Source organism: Bremia lactucae, linkage group LG4, assembly GCF_004359215.1.
Source record: "Bremia lactucae strain SF5 linkage group LG4, whole genome shotgun sequence".
Taxonomy (NCBI): Eukaryota; Oomycota; class Peronosporomycetes; order Peronosporales; family Peronosporaceae; genus Bremia; species Bremia lactucae.
This window is the reverse complement of record NC_090613.1, coordinates 3571591-3586844: the sequence shown is the minus strand read 5'-3', so window position 1 is coordinate 3586844 and position 15254 is coordinate 3571591. Positions and strand designations below refer to the sequence as shown.

Sequence of the window (15254 nt, the reverse complement as noted above, 5' to 3'; positions counted from 1 at the left end):
AATCAATATTGAGGCTCATCCTCACGTACACACGCAGAGATGCGGGTCGTGGGAAGGATTTCAAGTGCTACCAAGAGAAGGCGGGCACGTCGTAATGCGGCCACGCTTTACTTAGACACACACCCTAGCACAGCGAGGAAGCGGTTAAACCAGCTTCTTTTGCGTGCAATGAAGTAGTTGTGGTGGGCGCGTTAGCGTCCTCACCTAACGCACTAAGTACTTTGGTAAAGTGTCGTCATGGGAGTAGTAATCCGGCTCCTCGTGCGTACTTACTAAAAAGGAAGTAGTTTCAGACTGATTTATATTTAATCGTATTAAATATAAATACCTATTTTTACCAATTAGAATGTCATCTCTATAGATAACACTGATATGTATTGCGAGCGTATCTTTCCAGATCATCGCGTAACGGATGACGCCTAGTGTCATCTCTCCTAATGTGAATGCAGCTATGCGCATCACATACACAAAGGTTGGTCACAAATGTGAATCATACCCGAGTGGTGGGTCTAATTACTTTATTTAAGTAATTGACCATCCCCTTAAGTACACCAAGTGTGCTTAACTTGGACTGTGTAACATTAGGGCAACTTTAGCCCGCAACAAAATGCATCATCGTATTTCCATCTAAAAATACTTGGGACCTCAAGATCTTTCCTATTCAAGATAGTCCGGCCCGCAATTCTGTTTTCCAAAAGACTGCGATAAGTATATCGTATTTCATTAACGTCTCCAAATTTTCCAGCGCTTTCTGCCTGATGCGACAGCGATGAGTGATCTCAGCAGACCAATTCAATTTGGTGTTGTCGGAATTTCTTAATGAAATGAGCATTTGTCGTATTAAGCATGTCGTGTTTTATTTGAGCGAATTCATTAAGCGCAGACTAACTGTTTGTGGTCTAACAGGTCCGAGACGTGGTCAAAGAGCGATCCTGCGTGGAATAGGCAGTCGTAAACCAGCAACATCTTTGTAAAAAATGTTTTGATGTCTCGGATCGTGACAGAATGTGCTCATGCAACCGCAAATATTTTAAGTTAGCCCAATAACGATGTTCTTGTAATATGCTTGAACTATTTTGTTCGTGTTCTTTCCAATCACTACTTTTGAAGTTGCTTCTGAAGTTTTGGTTCTGATTGAAAGGATTAAATTCTATCAATCATATGCAAGAATATCACAATATAAGAAAAAAGCGAGCAATTGCAAAGAAACTCGACATTTCACGTAAACCACACGAGAATCTGCAAATCAAACAATAGCTTAAACGTACCGTCAATGTCGCTACGGTCAATCGCTTTCTAGAGGGAACACTATTCCAGCCAGCCGCCATTAAGAAAGAGCACCGACATCGAAGAATCTTCAATCCCCCAGTACGTGGTCTTTTTCTCTTCCCTGCCTCTTGCCTTTCCCCTAACGTACTCTTTCTAAGACTCGTACAATCATGGCTGACTACAACGACGAGCCCGAGTGCTGCCCGCTGTGTATGGAGGAGCTCGACCTAACGGACCAAACATTTAACGCTTGTCCTTGCGGCTACCAGGTCTGCCTCTGGTGCTGGCATCAGATTAAAAACGAATACAACGGTCTCTGTCCCGCTTGTCGACAGCCGTATGCTGAGCTCTCAAAGCAAAAGAATCCACTTGACCGTGACGAGTACGGTTTTTTCTATTCGATTGATTGAATGTGGATACTTACCTCTAGTGTTCTTGTACAGGGTCGTACGACGCACAAAACAGCGCAAATTAAAGGAAAAAAACGATCGACGGTCGGCAGCGCAAGCGAAAACCGTCCTGGGGAGTCGTAAAAGCTTACAAAATGTCCGTGTGATGCAGCGTAACCTCGTATACGTGATTGGATTGCCCGTGCCATATGCCGAAGAAGAGCTCTTGCGCTCGAACGCGTGTTTTGGACAGTATGGCAAGATTGTCAAGGCAGTTGTGAACAAGAGCCACTTGAATACAGACCGCGCAAATGCCACAGCGAGTGCGTACATTACCTTTGCTCAGAAAGAAGACGCGTTATGCTGTATTCTCGCAATTGACGGGTTTTATTTGGATAAGTGTTTATTGCGGTGCGTGTAACCAGAGAGGGGTATCATGTTCTTGTATAGAGAGTTATCAAATGATGGGTTACGTAATGTGATTTAGGGCTTCGTTTGGCACGACCAAGTATTGCAATTTTTTTTTACGCAATATGCCGTGCAATAATTCCGAGTGTCTCTATTTGCATGAATTGGGCCACGATGATGATAGTTTTACGAAAGAAGAGATGCAATCGGGTACGATTTAAAGTGCGTGGCAATTATTGTTATTGACAACTAGAATTGTTTTTTTTTTGAAATATTGAAATAGCATTGCATTCCGGCAAAGCAGCGTTTCGAGATGTATCAGTGCCACAAGAATTGATGCAGGAACGAGAAGGAACGTGTTTTCCACCCCCACAGAGACCAATACTATTGTCAAGACCATCACAAGAGCGCGCATTGTCTCCTGCAAGAGCCACCGACTTGATCCATTCACATTGCGAAGATCCATTTGGAGATCGACAACGACATGCACAGAGTGTCGCGGCCATTTCAAAACTTCGACAGGATGCAGGAGATAATGATACAGATACGCAGCAAAAGCTTGTACATCGAACAAGTACAAAATGTACTCGAGGGACGGATTCCTTGATACGAGGACATTCGTATAGCAATATTGTAGCAGGCGGAGCGAGCAATAATACATTACAATCAACAATATCGGGTGGCGTCGAGTCGTCGACTTTAGACGATTCGATTATCCTGAATCGACCACCATTACGGATGGAAACATCGTGGAAGGAAGAGAAAACCCATGCTATGGATGCCGTACTAGGACCCTTAGAAGCTTTGAAATTGGCGACAGGATCGTCCACAGAACCGCCAGCATGGGCCAAGCCGTTTCCGACTCCAGCGGTTTCTACTATCGAGACCCACGACGTGGATTTGACACCGAATTTAGGCGGGTTTAATCCCTTTGGGCTTGGCTTTGAAAATACTTCACGGTCTGACGATGTATGGGGACCTTCTTCTCCATCGGAAAGGCACTTGCACTCGACTTTATTAACAACTTCAGCCATGGCTGAATCGGTCACTACGTCATCATCCTTTGCTTCGATAGATGCGATTTTTTCACAGCGAAACAAATCTTCCGAGGCACTTGCAGGGCTACTTGGAGTCACATTATCGCCGAATCCTTTGGCACAGAGTGGAGTATTGGTACCACCGTTAAAAGACGCTCATACGTCGCGCTTTTCGTTTGCAAATATATCCGATAGCGGAATTCCACCACCAAGTGCTCGTTATGAATTATTAAATGGTACGACAGTGATTAATGGACCTCCATTTAGTGGTTTTGAAGCTTCGGGAGACTTGCAAGGTGTACCGTCAAGTTCTTCTGGATGTATTTCAACCGAGCATTCCGTGTTTTCTCCTGTAAAAACTCCACAGCACGTGTCGCCACGACCTCTTCGAGATCCAATTCCGAGTGATTTGAGCCACAATACATTGCCTTTAAGTAATGGTTCTCGTACTTTTCATACCGAGGTTGGTGGCTTGGCCTTTCTTCAGCAAATGCTGCCAAATGTCAACATTAGTTTTGGAGGGGATTATTCGAGTCCATCAGGTGCGATATCCAGCCACGTTAACGCCACTACGGCATTGGATTGTCGTGAGAACACAGGGTATGGATTGGGGACAAGTCGTCGGTTGTTTGAGCGCAGTCAGAGTGCGAGTGAAGCTTTGGATTCGTCGGATGCCTGGAGCAATGAAAAGCTTGGAGATGGAGGACTTTTGAGTACGCGACGAGCGTCTAGTGGTTCGACGTGTTATGATTCGACTTGTACTGGTTTTTCGAGTCCATTTGACGAATTGAATGCTGGGAATTTCATGACTTCTCATAGTCGGGAAAGCGATCGTTTGCGAAGTGACTTTAGTGGCGATGCGTTTAGTCATCCTGGCTCGTTGATAAATAATTGATGAAGTGCTGTATATCATGTATTGTTGCTTGAGTGGAAAAGCAGCGACGACGGTACATGATGCACACGTGAAGTGGAAGCTTTAATGGGGAGATTGAAAGGGACGTATGGTGTTTTTTGTTGCAGGACCACACACACATAAGACAATAAAATAATAAAGGTAGCAAACTCGTACCATCGAGCCCATATTATTGTGTTTGTATGATTTTTCCACAAATTGAAGTCGTTCTATTTTGAATTCTGTCGGAATAGTATTGTATTGCACATTAAGTCGCCACTTTAGGGAAATTCTGAAGTGTAGTTTTCGATACATTGTGGTGGCACTTATTTAGGCATCTTTGCACTAGAAGCTCAGCATCAGGAGTTCTCGAGCACACACAATTGAATATTTTAGTACTTTTGCTGCTATTAAGATGGAGTATTTGTGGGTGGCGGTACTTTTTCAGGATCTGGATCGGAAACTGAGCGGTAAGATGATTACAATGTATAAATCGAAGCATATAAAGACAGGCAAGGATAGATCAAGCAATTGCATTAATTTCTTACGAATGTCAATAGAATACAAGGATAAAATTACAAAATGTAGCTACAATGGATACACCAATGATGGGTCATATTTACATCATCACTCATTTACATGCCTAATTTCTTACAAAAGAAATCTTTTTTTACTCATAACCAATACTATCGAACTTGGCAATCTGAGACAGCAGGTCTTGGTACACGAGCTCATTCGCAGTGTAGCCCCACGTGAAGTCAATGTGGCTATATTTGACGCTCAAGTTGCTAACAATCGTTGCATTTTTTAGCCCAGCACGAATCTGCAAAATGTCTGCATCGGTCGCCAACCAATCATCCGTGCCCGAATAAAAGCCCATTCGGGGATATTGCACAGCACTTAGGTCAAAAGCAGGAGGCTTAAAGGTGCCATAGATTTGTTTATTAGGACACATAAAAGTCGGACAATGGGCCAATCCTAGATATTCAAGACACATGCAGCCATAGTCATAATATCGGAATGTATTGGCACGCATTCCTTGCGCAAAGTGCGCCATGTTTTTCACGGAGGTACCCGCGGGGGTTTGCGAGACGTAGACTGGCACACGCGTCATATTAATTCCATTTGAAGGTCCTGTGATCAAATTGACAATCGAGATACATTCGTGGGGCGTTGAGCACTTGTACCAACCCATAAGTTGCTCGAGGAGCCAATTCCGGCTTCCAAATGCATGAATGCCGAGAATTGCATAGATAACGTCGACCCCAAAAATACTCATGAGCTTAAAAATGGGGGAACTTACGTGGCCCACATTAGCAACGGGCGCCAGTGCCCCTAAAAAAGAGACCTTTTTAGCCAGATTCTGATTAATGGAAAACCCAGCAAATGCTTGCATGGTTCCTTCCGAATGCCCGACGTAACTCAGTGTCGCATGCTGTGTTTCGTTAAGTACGTAATGAAGCATCGCAGGCATGTCGTATAGCGCCATTTCTTGCCACGAGAAATCCCAATACTCGTAATTGTCGGTCGTATACGTCACGTGCTGGTTCGACCATGTCGTTCCACGATTGTTGCCAAGCCAGACGTCGTAGCCGGCATCAGCTAGTACGTACGCCAAGCTTTGATTTCGAAAATTGCAAACAAATGTGTAACTACTATCGAGCAAGCCGTGGATTAAGTACACAGCCGGTTTCTTGGCCACTACTGCGGTGTTTCGTTGGCATTCTCGATAGGACTTGGGTAATCGGTACATCGTTAAGATGTAACCATCTACTGTTGTGACTTTGTGTACCTCCACGTCGTAGCCACGAGCATTAATTATTTCCGTTACGGTGAGATTATAGTCCGGATCTGGATATGCTTCATGAAGCACTTTGTTGGCCCAAACGAATGTTGTCAGGCTTAATAGTAGCAACATTACCAAACTCCATGGCATTGTTGTCATGATACTTTTGTTGACAAGGATCCAAGCAGATTCAGTAATGGATTTGAATGGAATGATATGCAACTCAGTGACCCCGAAGATTCGCGACAGATTGGAAGTAATGGAGTGTGCCGGGGTTTACCTTAGGTGATATGTATTGTCTTTTATGCGATATGATCGCTGTTTTTTATGCCGAAATACATGCTAAAAGGGAAAGCACGAGAACTGTAGGACTTTAAGCTACTGCAAGAGAATCTTCCATACAAATCATTTATCGCTTTTAATCTAGTCTGTGCATATAAGTACTCGGAAGTCGAGATGTCTACTAAAAATCTCATTCTCAAAGCACTCATATATGTAAAGTATCTAAAGTTTTAAGACCGGCTCTGATGTACAAAAAAAGCGAAAGTGCATCTCTATTCCAAATCCGACGCCAAACGTCGAGGTCCGTAGCAGAAATCATGTGAGATCTGATCGGGCTTTTTCTTATTTCCGATTATTAAGTCCTAGTAAATGTATGTATATTTATAAAGAAGACAAAGAATGGTGAATGTAAGCTTTAAAATCGAATTAGCTAATAGTGGAAAAAATAATTTAAGAAGAAAGGAGCGTGAGCGATAGAGAGCTGTAACAAACAAGACGGTATTATACAGAAAGCACGCTCAGAGTCTACCATACGGCAAAACGTCACGGCTTCAGGAGCCTTGACACAATAGGAATAAGTATTTTATTGGTGATGAGAACGCTAGTGTCCAAATGTACCGCTAAATCTTGAACAGCATAGGCGCATCCGTCTTTTTAGTTTATTTAATAGTTTCATATCTCTTAATTTAGTTTTTATATATAATATCCGTCTACGGTTCAATAGAATCCGGTCATCTAATTACGAACCCTATGTTTTCCCTCCAAGCAATAAAATTTCAACTGTTGAACTTTTTTGACATTATTCAATTACCCTTGGAGGCTGCAGCTTTTAATTGTTAAGCAAATGTAGTCCTTCTTAGCATAATCATTGAAGCTATTGAAAAGATCGTCTTGGTAAAATGCTTTGTGATGATATTGATACTATCTCCAGGTAAATATGTCTCATCAATTTCTATCGCGGCTCACATAGAGTGCATGCTTCCACGAAATTAAGTTTCGCTACTGGTATTAATAAGGAGACATTAACTTGCGCATTTCCTTAGCTTTCTCGGTGATATTTTTGTAGCCCAAAAATGGTTCGAGATGCCCATGAGCTTGGCGAATTGCCATACTTTGTCTTTGTCGTTCGTTTCCCAGTCCCTTCTTTGCTTTGCCTCGCACCGAAAGACCTGCCTTAATCAATGCACTGTCAAGCTTTGAAAATTTGATTTGTAACGGTCTTAAAGGCGTTGTATTTGCACCCAGGCTATCGATGCTAAGGTGCGTGCCCAGCTCTTCTCGCATGTGTCGAGAATTTGATAATAGAAAGCAGAAATGGTGCCTTTTAATGCCCGAGATAAATTTGTCTGCTCTAACGTGCGATGCTTTATATAAAAGTGTCCTGATTAGCCCTTTACCCTTTTTGATGCAGTAAACGCTGAATACTGCAAGGACGTAGGGACGCGCAAAGTCGGACAATTCGCTCCGTTCTTGGCGCAACCCAAGGCCGTAATCTTGTGGGTTGAATAATAAAAAAGCGCTTTTTTTCGGGCATCTGTTGCGCAACGCAATCTCCAGTTGCCTTGACCGCGTCATATGGTAAAGAGCTTCGACCTTTACTCCTACCTTGACAACTTTGCGCCTCTGAAATAGCACAGAAAGCGCACGTATTACGCCCCCGACTGGGCCACACCCGCCATTCCTTTCGACAAACCACACCTTACAGTAGGTTACGGTTATACAAGCCCTAAATCTGCGTAGGTTCCTACTATTGGGACTTTTAACTGACTCAAATGCCGTCCGTTTCGGCATTACAATAGTCAAGACTAAAATCTTACAAACTCGTGACGATAGGATGCATCTCTGTGTAATCGACCCTTTATCCTTTTGCATATCATATTCCTCTCATGAGTCATGCACCGTTTCCTGATTCTTTTATCTCTAAAAACCTTTAATACCAACTTCTCCTTTCTTACAGAATCACGACCAGGCATCCAAGTTCAGCTGCCGCCCGAACGCAATCAGCCTAAAGGCGCGGCTTCGTTCACTCGCATACTTACCAGCAAGATCATAGTCCACGACCGTCATGGTGGTCCTTACCACCCAAACGAGCGACGAGCTCGAGTACGCTGAGCCCGTAAAGACAATTACGGACGAGAATCAACTCTTTGACGAGCCGCAAGTAGCTCACACGGACGAAGACGCGTTGCTTCGAGCGACGCGCGATTCGAGCGCCACAGCCATCAGTAGCGATGGCGAGGCGCTTACTGAAGAAGAACGTGACCGCATTCGTGAAACACGAGAGCGTGTGCTTCATGAAGCAGCTTCTTGCGCCACACCGTCGTCGGCGCAGTATTTTCGACGCGCGACAACCGTCGACGTGCCGGTGTTGCCTCGTCGCGCCGAGTCCGACGACCTTAGCAGTCCCGAAGCCAACGTACCAGTTTCAAGGTTGCGACTCATGCGTTCCAAGAGCTGGTCGGGCGGAAATCAACGCGACGCCGCACTCGAAGCGATTGCGAACCAACAAGTCCGTTTTCGCTTCGCCACGGCCGCGTCCGCGCGTGAAGTGGTGCGTGAAATGTATTCTTATCGTCTTTGTGAATTTCCGGAACAATGCGTCATGACGGCGCCAATTATGATGCAATTTGGCTCCGTTTGGCGCCACATGACAGTCCACATGGACCGTGAAGGTCTTTTCATTCAACGCGTGTCGGTCTTTCGCAAGAAACCCAAGGCCATTGTCATTGCCAAAGACGACCTTCTTGCTGCGTCGCTTTCTTCACAGAGCACGACGAGCGTTGTGGTACACTTTATGCTTCCCGGTCGTGGGAAAGGTGATCAGCGCTTAATGCGTCGGTATGGTACCGTAACCCTCCGCTTTTCGAACGAGAGCGTAACCCATGCCTTTCAACAAGGGGTACAATTATTGGTCAAATGGCTTGCACGTGTACCCGAGCATGTAACCCGTCGGATTAAAGTCGTAATTAATCCGCATTCGGGACGACGACGGGGACGACAGATCTGGAACCATTGGCAACCATTACTTGCATACGCGAATATTGAATGTGACGTGGAGGAGACGCAGTATAGTGGCCATGCACGCGACATTGGCGCGGCGTTGGATCTTGAAGCCAAGTATGAAGCCATTGTCTTTGTCGGGGGTGACGGGACGGTTAATGAGTTTATGAATGGCGTCTTTACACGTGAAGAGCAGGTATGGCGAACGTTAGTAGCAACGACGCCCGTGTCGCTCATTTGTGCGGGTACGGACAATGCATTTGGCAAAGGGGTGGGTACCCCCACGCATGCGTCGTCCGTGTATTGCATTATTAAACGCAAAATTCGACCCTTGGATGTCATGACATGTCAAGCAAGTAATGAAGACGGTACGAATCGATTGGAATTTGCATGCACGGGTGTGAGTTACGGCATTGGTTCAGACATTGCGGCGGAATCGGAAGCCACACGATGGCTTGGAGTGCATCGGTACTTGTATCTCAAGGTCAAACGAGGACTTCTTGCGCCACATCAACACGAAGCAAAGATAAGTTATGTATTGTCGGATACCGTTCCCGTGGATCCCGTGACAGGCGACCAAGTCTTGCGTACGTATTACGAGATTAAAGACGACACGGCAGCGAATCAACATCATGTAGAGCGGTGTAATATCTATGACGACTCGGACCCAAGTATGAAACAATGGAAGGGCGATGCCGAAGCAATTTTTCACCCTGCAAGTGCTGAAAAGTATGCCGACAAGTGGCAAAGTTTTACTTCGAAATTAACGTCCGCAGGAGGGTCCAATGTATATTTTGAGACCAAGTATTCGCATCCGTCGGATGGGAATATGGATCTCATTTACTCACGCAAAGGCACAATCATGCAGACTGCGGAGATTGCAGTGCGGTATTTGAGCAATACGTTTTTAAAGTCGGAACTGGTGGGATACCATAAAGTCAAAGCGATGGTCATTGAGCCAATTGTTCAAGATGTTTTGAACGTCGATGGCGAGGTATTTGCAGGCCCTGGACCGTTTCGTATTGAAGTGGTGCCTCAATTACTATGCGTATTATCGGAAAAGTGAGTGACGAAGATCTCACGAGTTTATGGTGATGTGAACAAGAGAAAACAAAAAAGAGAGCGACTGCGTGTAGTTTGTTCGAGAAATTGAGTGTTGGGCATGGACGTCAAAGGAAACGTTTAGAGCCATTGATGAAAGCTGTATTAATAAGCGCACATGAGTTGAATTGGTTTGGGATTCAATGGAAGGAAGGCATGTCTGATGCATTGAAAGAGAGCGATGGAGGTGGCGCGGAAGGCAGAAATTTACCAAAGAGTACACGAATAATGCTTATTGATAACTGGCCAATTTATTGAAATTTTAAAAGTTATGGTTTTCGGTGTAAAAAACACTTTTAGGGCATGGGAAAATATAATAATCAGTTTTTCATGAACAGGTGTGCTCCACTCCAGCACACTTTTGTCTTATTCTGTGTTCTCTTCCAATTATAATAAATTGGTCTCTACCTTATCATTTTCTTTTACTATGTAAAAGCGCTTGTAAAGTCAATGGCAGAATCGTCCGACTGTTTTGTTCCAACATGCGATTATGCTTCACGATATTATGAGCTCTCTACCCGTCGAATATTCACGTCAGCTTTAAACATTCGAAGTGCATGGTGCGGTCGTTTACTTTGAATTTAACCACTGCACCAAGACAAGAATCTCTCTTCTTCTGTTGGTGTTTATAGAATGCGTTTCATTCCGATCTTCATCGTGGCTATTTTCGGTCTAGCCATCAGTAGCGATAGTCTTACTGCTGCGTCGTCTATCCAGTTAAAGGGTGCTGCAGACAAGTCCGCCGTCCAAACTGATGATATCACGAGCAAGACGTATGCGTCTCGTGGCAACACGAATCAATTTAAGCGTTCTGAGGGACGTGTTTACAAGAGACAACTTAAACGTGTTGGTCCGCGAACCAGTTCATTGGACAGATTCATAAAATCTTCCGATTTTTTTGTTGAACTTGTTAAGTTTCTCTAAATTTAAAAAGAAATATCAGAACCCTTACTACGTAGCAATTAAAAATTAGGAATTGGAAAATAAAGTTTGTTCCTTATTTTTGGTATAATTAAAAGCAATTAAAGTCCAAGATCCATCTGTAAATTACACAACGTTCATCCTATTTGTAAAAATGTATACTGAAGCATACTGAGATATGAGGTAGCGAAAATGGACTCAAGCGTGCGTATTCAGGAAATGCCGCTTATCAGCGAGAAAGATACATTTTCATGGAGACCAAGCAATGGTCAGTGAGTGGAAACTATGCCTACCGACTTGACGACGTCGTCGGTCAAACTGTGCCTACCAACTTGACGACGTTGTCGGTCAGCCTCGATCGACAATATGTATAGCAACAAGTTCACCCTGAAACGGTGTAAAGGGGTCCTGCAAACTTGTACTGCATCAGTACAAGTCAACTTCGCACTGCCTCAGTGCGAGTGCTGCCTCACGTCACTTCACGTACGTGCAGAGGAAGACTCTCTTTAAAACACTTGATTTAAAGAGGGTTTAAAGAAAACTGTATTTAGTACAATAAAATTTTCTGTTCTATCTATTTAATACGAACTTAATTAAAAACGACGCGCTCCGCGCCGTCTGTATCGTATTTCATTAACGCAGAGCCGATTGCGAAATCGCTGGCGTCACAACCACTTGGAATGGTCTGTCTTGATCTGCAATCGCCAAGATGGGCGATTACATCAAGCTTTGCTTGATATCTTCAAAGGAACGCTGACCAACAGCGTTCCATAACCATTTCTCGTCTTTTTTCAAGAGACAGGAGAGATGAACCGTCATCTCGGCATAGTTGCGAGTACTTGTGCAAGTGCGCCGCTAGCCCAAGGAACTTCTTAAGTCCCTTGACATCGACTGGAACTGACCAGTCGATAATTGGCTTGATCTTTTTGGGATCGGAACGCACGCCGTGTTTTCCGATAATACACCCAAGAAGTGGTATTTTGCTTGCAGCGAATATGCATTTCTTGAGATTTGCGTACTTATGCTCTCGCATAAGTCCAAAAACCGGACGAACGTGAAATTCATGAACTTCCACGTCAGTCTTTCCGTTTATTGCCCGGCTATGGACGAATATTTCGTCAAAATAACTCGGTGCAAATTCTCTCACCGGTCTCAACAGATTCGTTACGTATCTATTGAATGTTGCAGGGGCGCTACTAAGCCCCTGTGGCATTACTAGTCATTCCCAGAGCATCCCACTGGGAGTGCGCACTGGTGTGTCTGGGATGTCCCGTTCACGCATAAGGATGTGATAAAATTCATCCATCAGATTCATAGACGAAAAGATGGTACTCTTAGACAAACCATCTATGATTACGTCTTTTCTAGTTATCGGTGTTTGAGCCGGTACCGTTGCAGCATTCAGTTTATTGAATGCGTGCGCTATCCACCACCCTCCTGTGGCCTTTCTGCACACAGAAGGCCGGAGAGCTATGTGGAGAGGTAGACTCCCTTAGATGGCCCGCTTTTAATCGATCGATAAAGAATTTATCGATTGCAAGTACCTTTTCACGAGGCAGTGGCCACTGCTTCATGACACAGTACTTTGAGCCCGGTTTGAGCTCGAGCTCATGTCGAGTGCCTTTACCCTTAGGCAACTCGCATGGAACCACTTCAGAAAATCCATCCCTGAATTCAATCAAATCCTTGCATCAAGAATTTGTCTTAAGTAACTCCTAGGACTGAGAAGTATCTCTTTCAATCCTAGTTTTCACACCGAGGACACTTTCGACCATCGATGAGTTGCTGAGAGCTCGTTCGTTCTCTGCAAAAATTACCGCTGTGCATGTATCGGTTACGTATTTGTCCTCTGTGGCGAGTACGCAGATCTGCTTGATTCCACCACTATACAGATCTCTCAAGAACCGCTTGAAGTCTAGGGTTGGTAATTGAGTTATCTCCGAAGTTAAATTTGGAGGCGCATACAGATTAAGAGTATAAGCGCTAACTCTTGATACGTCATTGACCAAAACATTCAATGTCTCGGTTTCTTCCTGGGATTTATCCAAAGGCTGCCGAGGAATCAATAGGCCGGCAGATTGTGGAGTCGGCTGCTTCCTGATATTTTGGAAGAAGCTTATTTCGGGATTTACGACCGAAATATCCTTATATTTATAGCGTTTGAGATCCGATATGACAATCGTCGGCGTTTACGTTGATGATTCGCTGGTAAAAGCATCTTCTGTCGAGCTGGTACAGAATTTTTTTGTCTATGGGTACCTTGTCTATTAAGGACCTCGAGGGGGAAGTCGAAAGTTTCTTTGCATGCGCATTGAGCTAGACAAGAATGATGTGTACACGTTGGAACAAAAAGCAGCCAATGAAGAACTTTTTTTCGTCAATATGGTCTCGCTAAAGACACAGGCCAATTAGTGACGAAAGCAGCGATGCAGACTGCGAGGATGCGGGGGGGGGGGTTAGAGCATGCGAAGAACGGCAAGGGACTAACAGTGCGGGACTTCCAGTCGCTCGTGGGGATCCTGCTGTGGATCGCCCGCTGCAACTGACACCACATCAGCTTTGCAGTGCATAGGGCAACGCGGCGTACGCACCAGCCATTTGTGAGCGCCTGGAAGCTTTCCAAACGAATCGCTCGCTACCTCAAGCGAACGAAGTCACTGAAGCTGGGGATGGATGTGACCAAAAAACTTAAACAACACTGTCGTTTTGAGCTGATGGGGTGACTCTGACTACGCTGCAGATAAAGATAATTAAAATCAGTGAGTGTGGTATTATAACCATTGATGGTGCAACAATACATTGGGTCTGTAAGAAACAAACAGGCGTGAGTCGTAGCGGACGTCTTACGCACAATAGCGACTCCCACAGAATGGAGCAGCCATTTGACCTATGTGAAGTTCGCTATAAATAACATCGTCCACGCAAGTACGGGTGAGACACCGTTTTATATTAACGGACTGCGCCATCCTCGGACGCCAGTCTTATTTGTGCGCAGCTCGAGTCTTAGTGGGGGAGGATCCTCACTATGCTTGGTGAGAAAGAGAGACATAGTTTCGTCAATATGACGATGACCCGCGAGGGTATCATCTCAACGACTGAAATTTTCCTTAGTGACCCTGCCATTTTAGCAGTGGCCAATAAAACTACGCCATATGACCGATCTAATAGGCGAGTTTTATGCTAGTAGCGTGAGCGAGGCTGAACACTTTGTGGATGAGCATTTAGCCATCACATGTAAAGTCCATGACACGATGGCAAGCGCACAGGACAAGCAAAAAGAATATGCGGACCGAAATGGTCGCAAAAACAATGAGCGCTTAAGAGTGGGTGAAAAGGTACTTTTAAGTACTGCTATCCTTCCTAAAAATGCAATTTCTGTACTGGGTCGGACCTAATTTTTCCTTCTCCTCCACAACCATTGCTGTATTCCCACGTTGGTCAACGTTTCCTTGTGGAACGTGCCTGGAGCTACTACGAAGTTGTTGCCGCGTTTCATTGGGCCCTTTACGGTGGTAGAAGAGGTTGGAGACCTAAATTATAGGCTCACCCTTCCCTTGTATATGAAGACACACCCCGTTTCTTACTGGGTCGTCTGAAACGGTATGTAGACCCAAATGAGGTCACATATCCCCATCTGGCTAACGAGACCGATGGTGACGCCGACTGTGAAATTAGCGTCAAACGGGTGCGGGAGATGGAGAAGGCGGAAAGCTATCGGACCGATTCCTCCCACCAGGAACAGGACTCGGAGAGCGATGAACATCACGCGAGTAACGCGAATCCCTCAGCATTATCGTTACAAAAAGGTCCAAGCGAGTCTTCAGGCGTTCATAACCCTGACGAGCCTTCGCTCGGACATCAACAAGATCCGAGGTCAGTCGCGAGACTTGACCCTCGAGATCCGCAATACGTCGTTCAGCAGCGCTTAACGGCTGTGACTGAACGGACGAAGGTAAGGCAGCCGCGAGCAGATAGGCGAGATCGCCACTCCTATCGGGCGCCACCTGCACTGATGGATGCGGGTGGGAATCAACGCTTCCTTATTGGAAGGTTGCTTGCCTACCGCTTCGTGAGGCAAGGGTATCAAATCCTCGTCCAATGGAAAGGTTACCCGAAGAGTTTCGACTCCTAGGAACCGATCGATATCCTACGTATTGATGTGCCCGGCT

General features: G+C 45.0%; 5 protein-coding genes across 5 annotated transcripts; 3 read left to right on the top strand and 2 right to left on the bottom strand.

Annotated features, from left to right (window-relative positions):
- Positions 1 to 1383: 1383 nt before the first annotated feature.
- On the top strand, positions 1384 to 4188 carry CCR75_002313 (uncharacterized protein). The gene is made up of 4 exons (XM_067960410.1): positions 1384 to 1651; positions 1713 to 2069; positions 2146 to 2276; positions 2350 to 4188. Exons 1-4 carry the CDS (start codon positions 1440 to 1442, stop codon positions 3996 to 3998), a joined length of 2349 nt encoding a protein of 782 aa, XP_067816629.1. The 5' UTR covers positions 1384 to 1439; the 3' UTR covers positions 3999 to 4188.
- Positions 4189 to 4665: 477 nt separating this feature from the next.
- On the bottom strand, positions 4666 to 5931 carry CCR75_002314 (uncharacterized protein; the record flags this gene model as incomplete). Its single annotated transcript, XM_067960411.1, has 1 exon — positions 4666 to 5931. The coding sequence occupies one exon, from the start codon at positions 5929 to 5931 to the stop codon at positions 4666 to 4668; it is 1266 nt and encodes a 421-aa protein (XP_067816632.1).
- A 1140-nt stretch (positions 5932 to 7071) lies between these two features.
- On the bottom strand, positions 7072 to 7347 carry CCR75_002315 (uncharacterized protein; the record flags this gene model as incomplete). The annotated part of the gene is made up of 1 exon (XM_067960412.1): positions 7072 to 7347. The coding sequence occupies one exon, from the start codon at positions 7345 to 7347 to the stop codon at positions 7072 to 7074; it is 276 nt and encodes a 91-aa protein (XP_067816631.1).
- A 781-nt stretch (positions 7348 to 8128) lies between these two features.
- On the top strand, positions 8129 to 10129 carry CCR75_002316 (uncharacterized protein; the record flags this gene model as incomplete). The annotated part of the gene is made up of 1 exon (XM_067960413.1): positions 8129 to 10129. The coding sequence occupies one exon, from the start codon at positions 8129 to 8131 to the stop codon at positions 10127 to 10129; it is 2001 nt and encodes a 666-aa protein (XP_067816634.1).
- A 668-nt stretch (positions 10130 to 10797) lies between these two features.
- Positions 10798 to 11088, top strand: CCR75_002317 (uncharacterized protein; the record flags this gene model as incomplete). Its single annotated transcript, XM_067960414.1, has 1 exon — positions 10798 to 11088. The coding sequence occupies one exon, from the start codon at positions 10798 to 10800 to the stop codon at positions 11086 to 11088; it is 291 nt and encodes a 96-aa protein (XP_067816633.1).
- Between the last annotated feature and the right edge of the window lie 4166 nt (positions 11089 to 15254).

What these genes read in the sequence shown, in the direction of transcription:
- CCR75_002313 (XM_067960410.1), top strand. Translation starts at nt 1,440, where the DNA reads ATGGCTGACTACAACGACGAGCCCGAGTGCTGCCCGCTGTGTATGGAG. An exon ending in TTGGATAAGTGTTTATTGCG is followed by an intron (nt 2,070 to 2,145) that starts GTGCGTGTAACC and finishes AATGTGATTTAG; the next exon opens with GGCTTCGTTTGGCACGACCA. An exon ending in GAAAGAAGAGATGCAATCGG is followed by an intron (nt 2,277 to 2,349) that starts GTACGATTTAAA and finishes ATATTGAAATAG; the next exon opens with CATTGCATTCCGGCAAAGCA.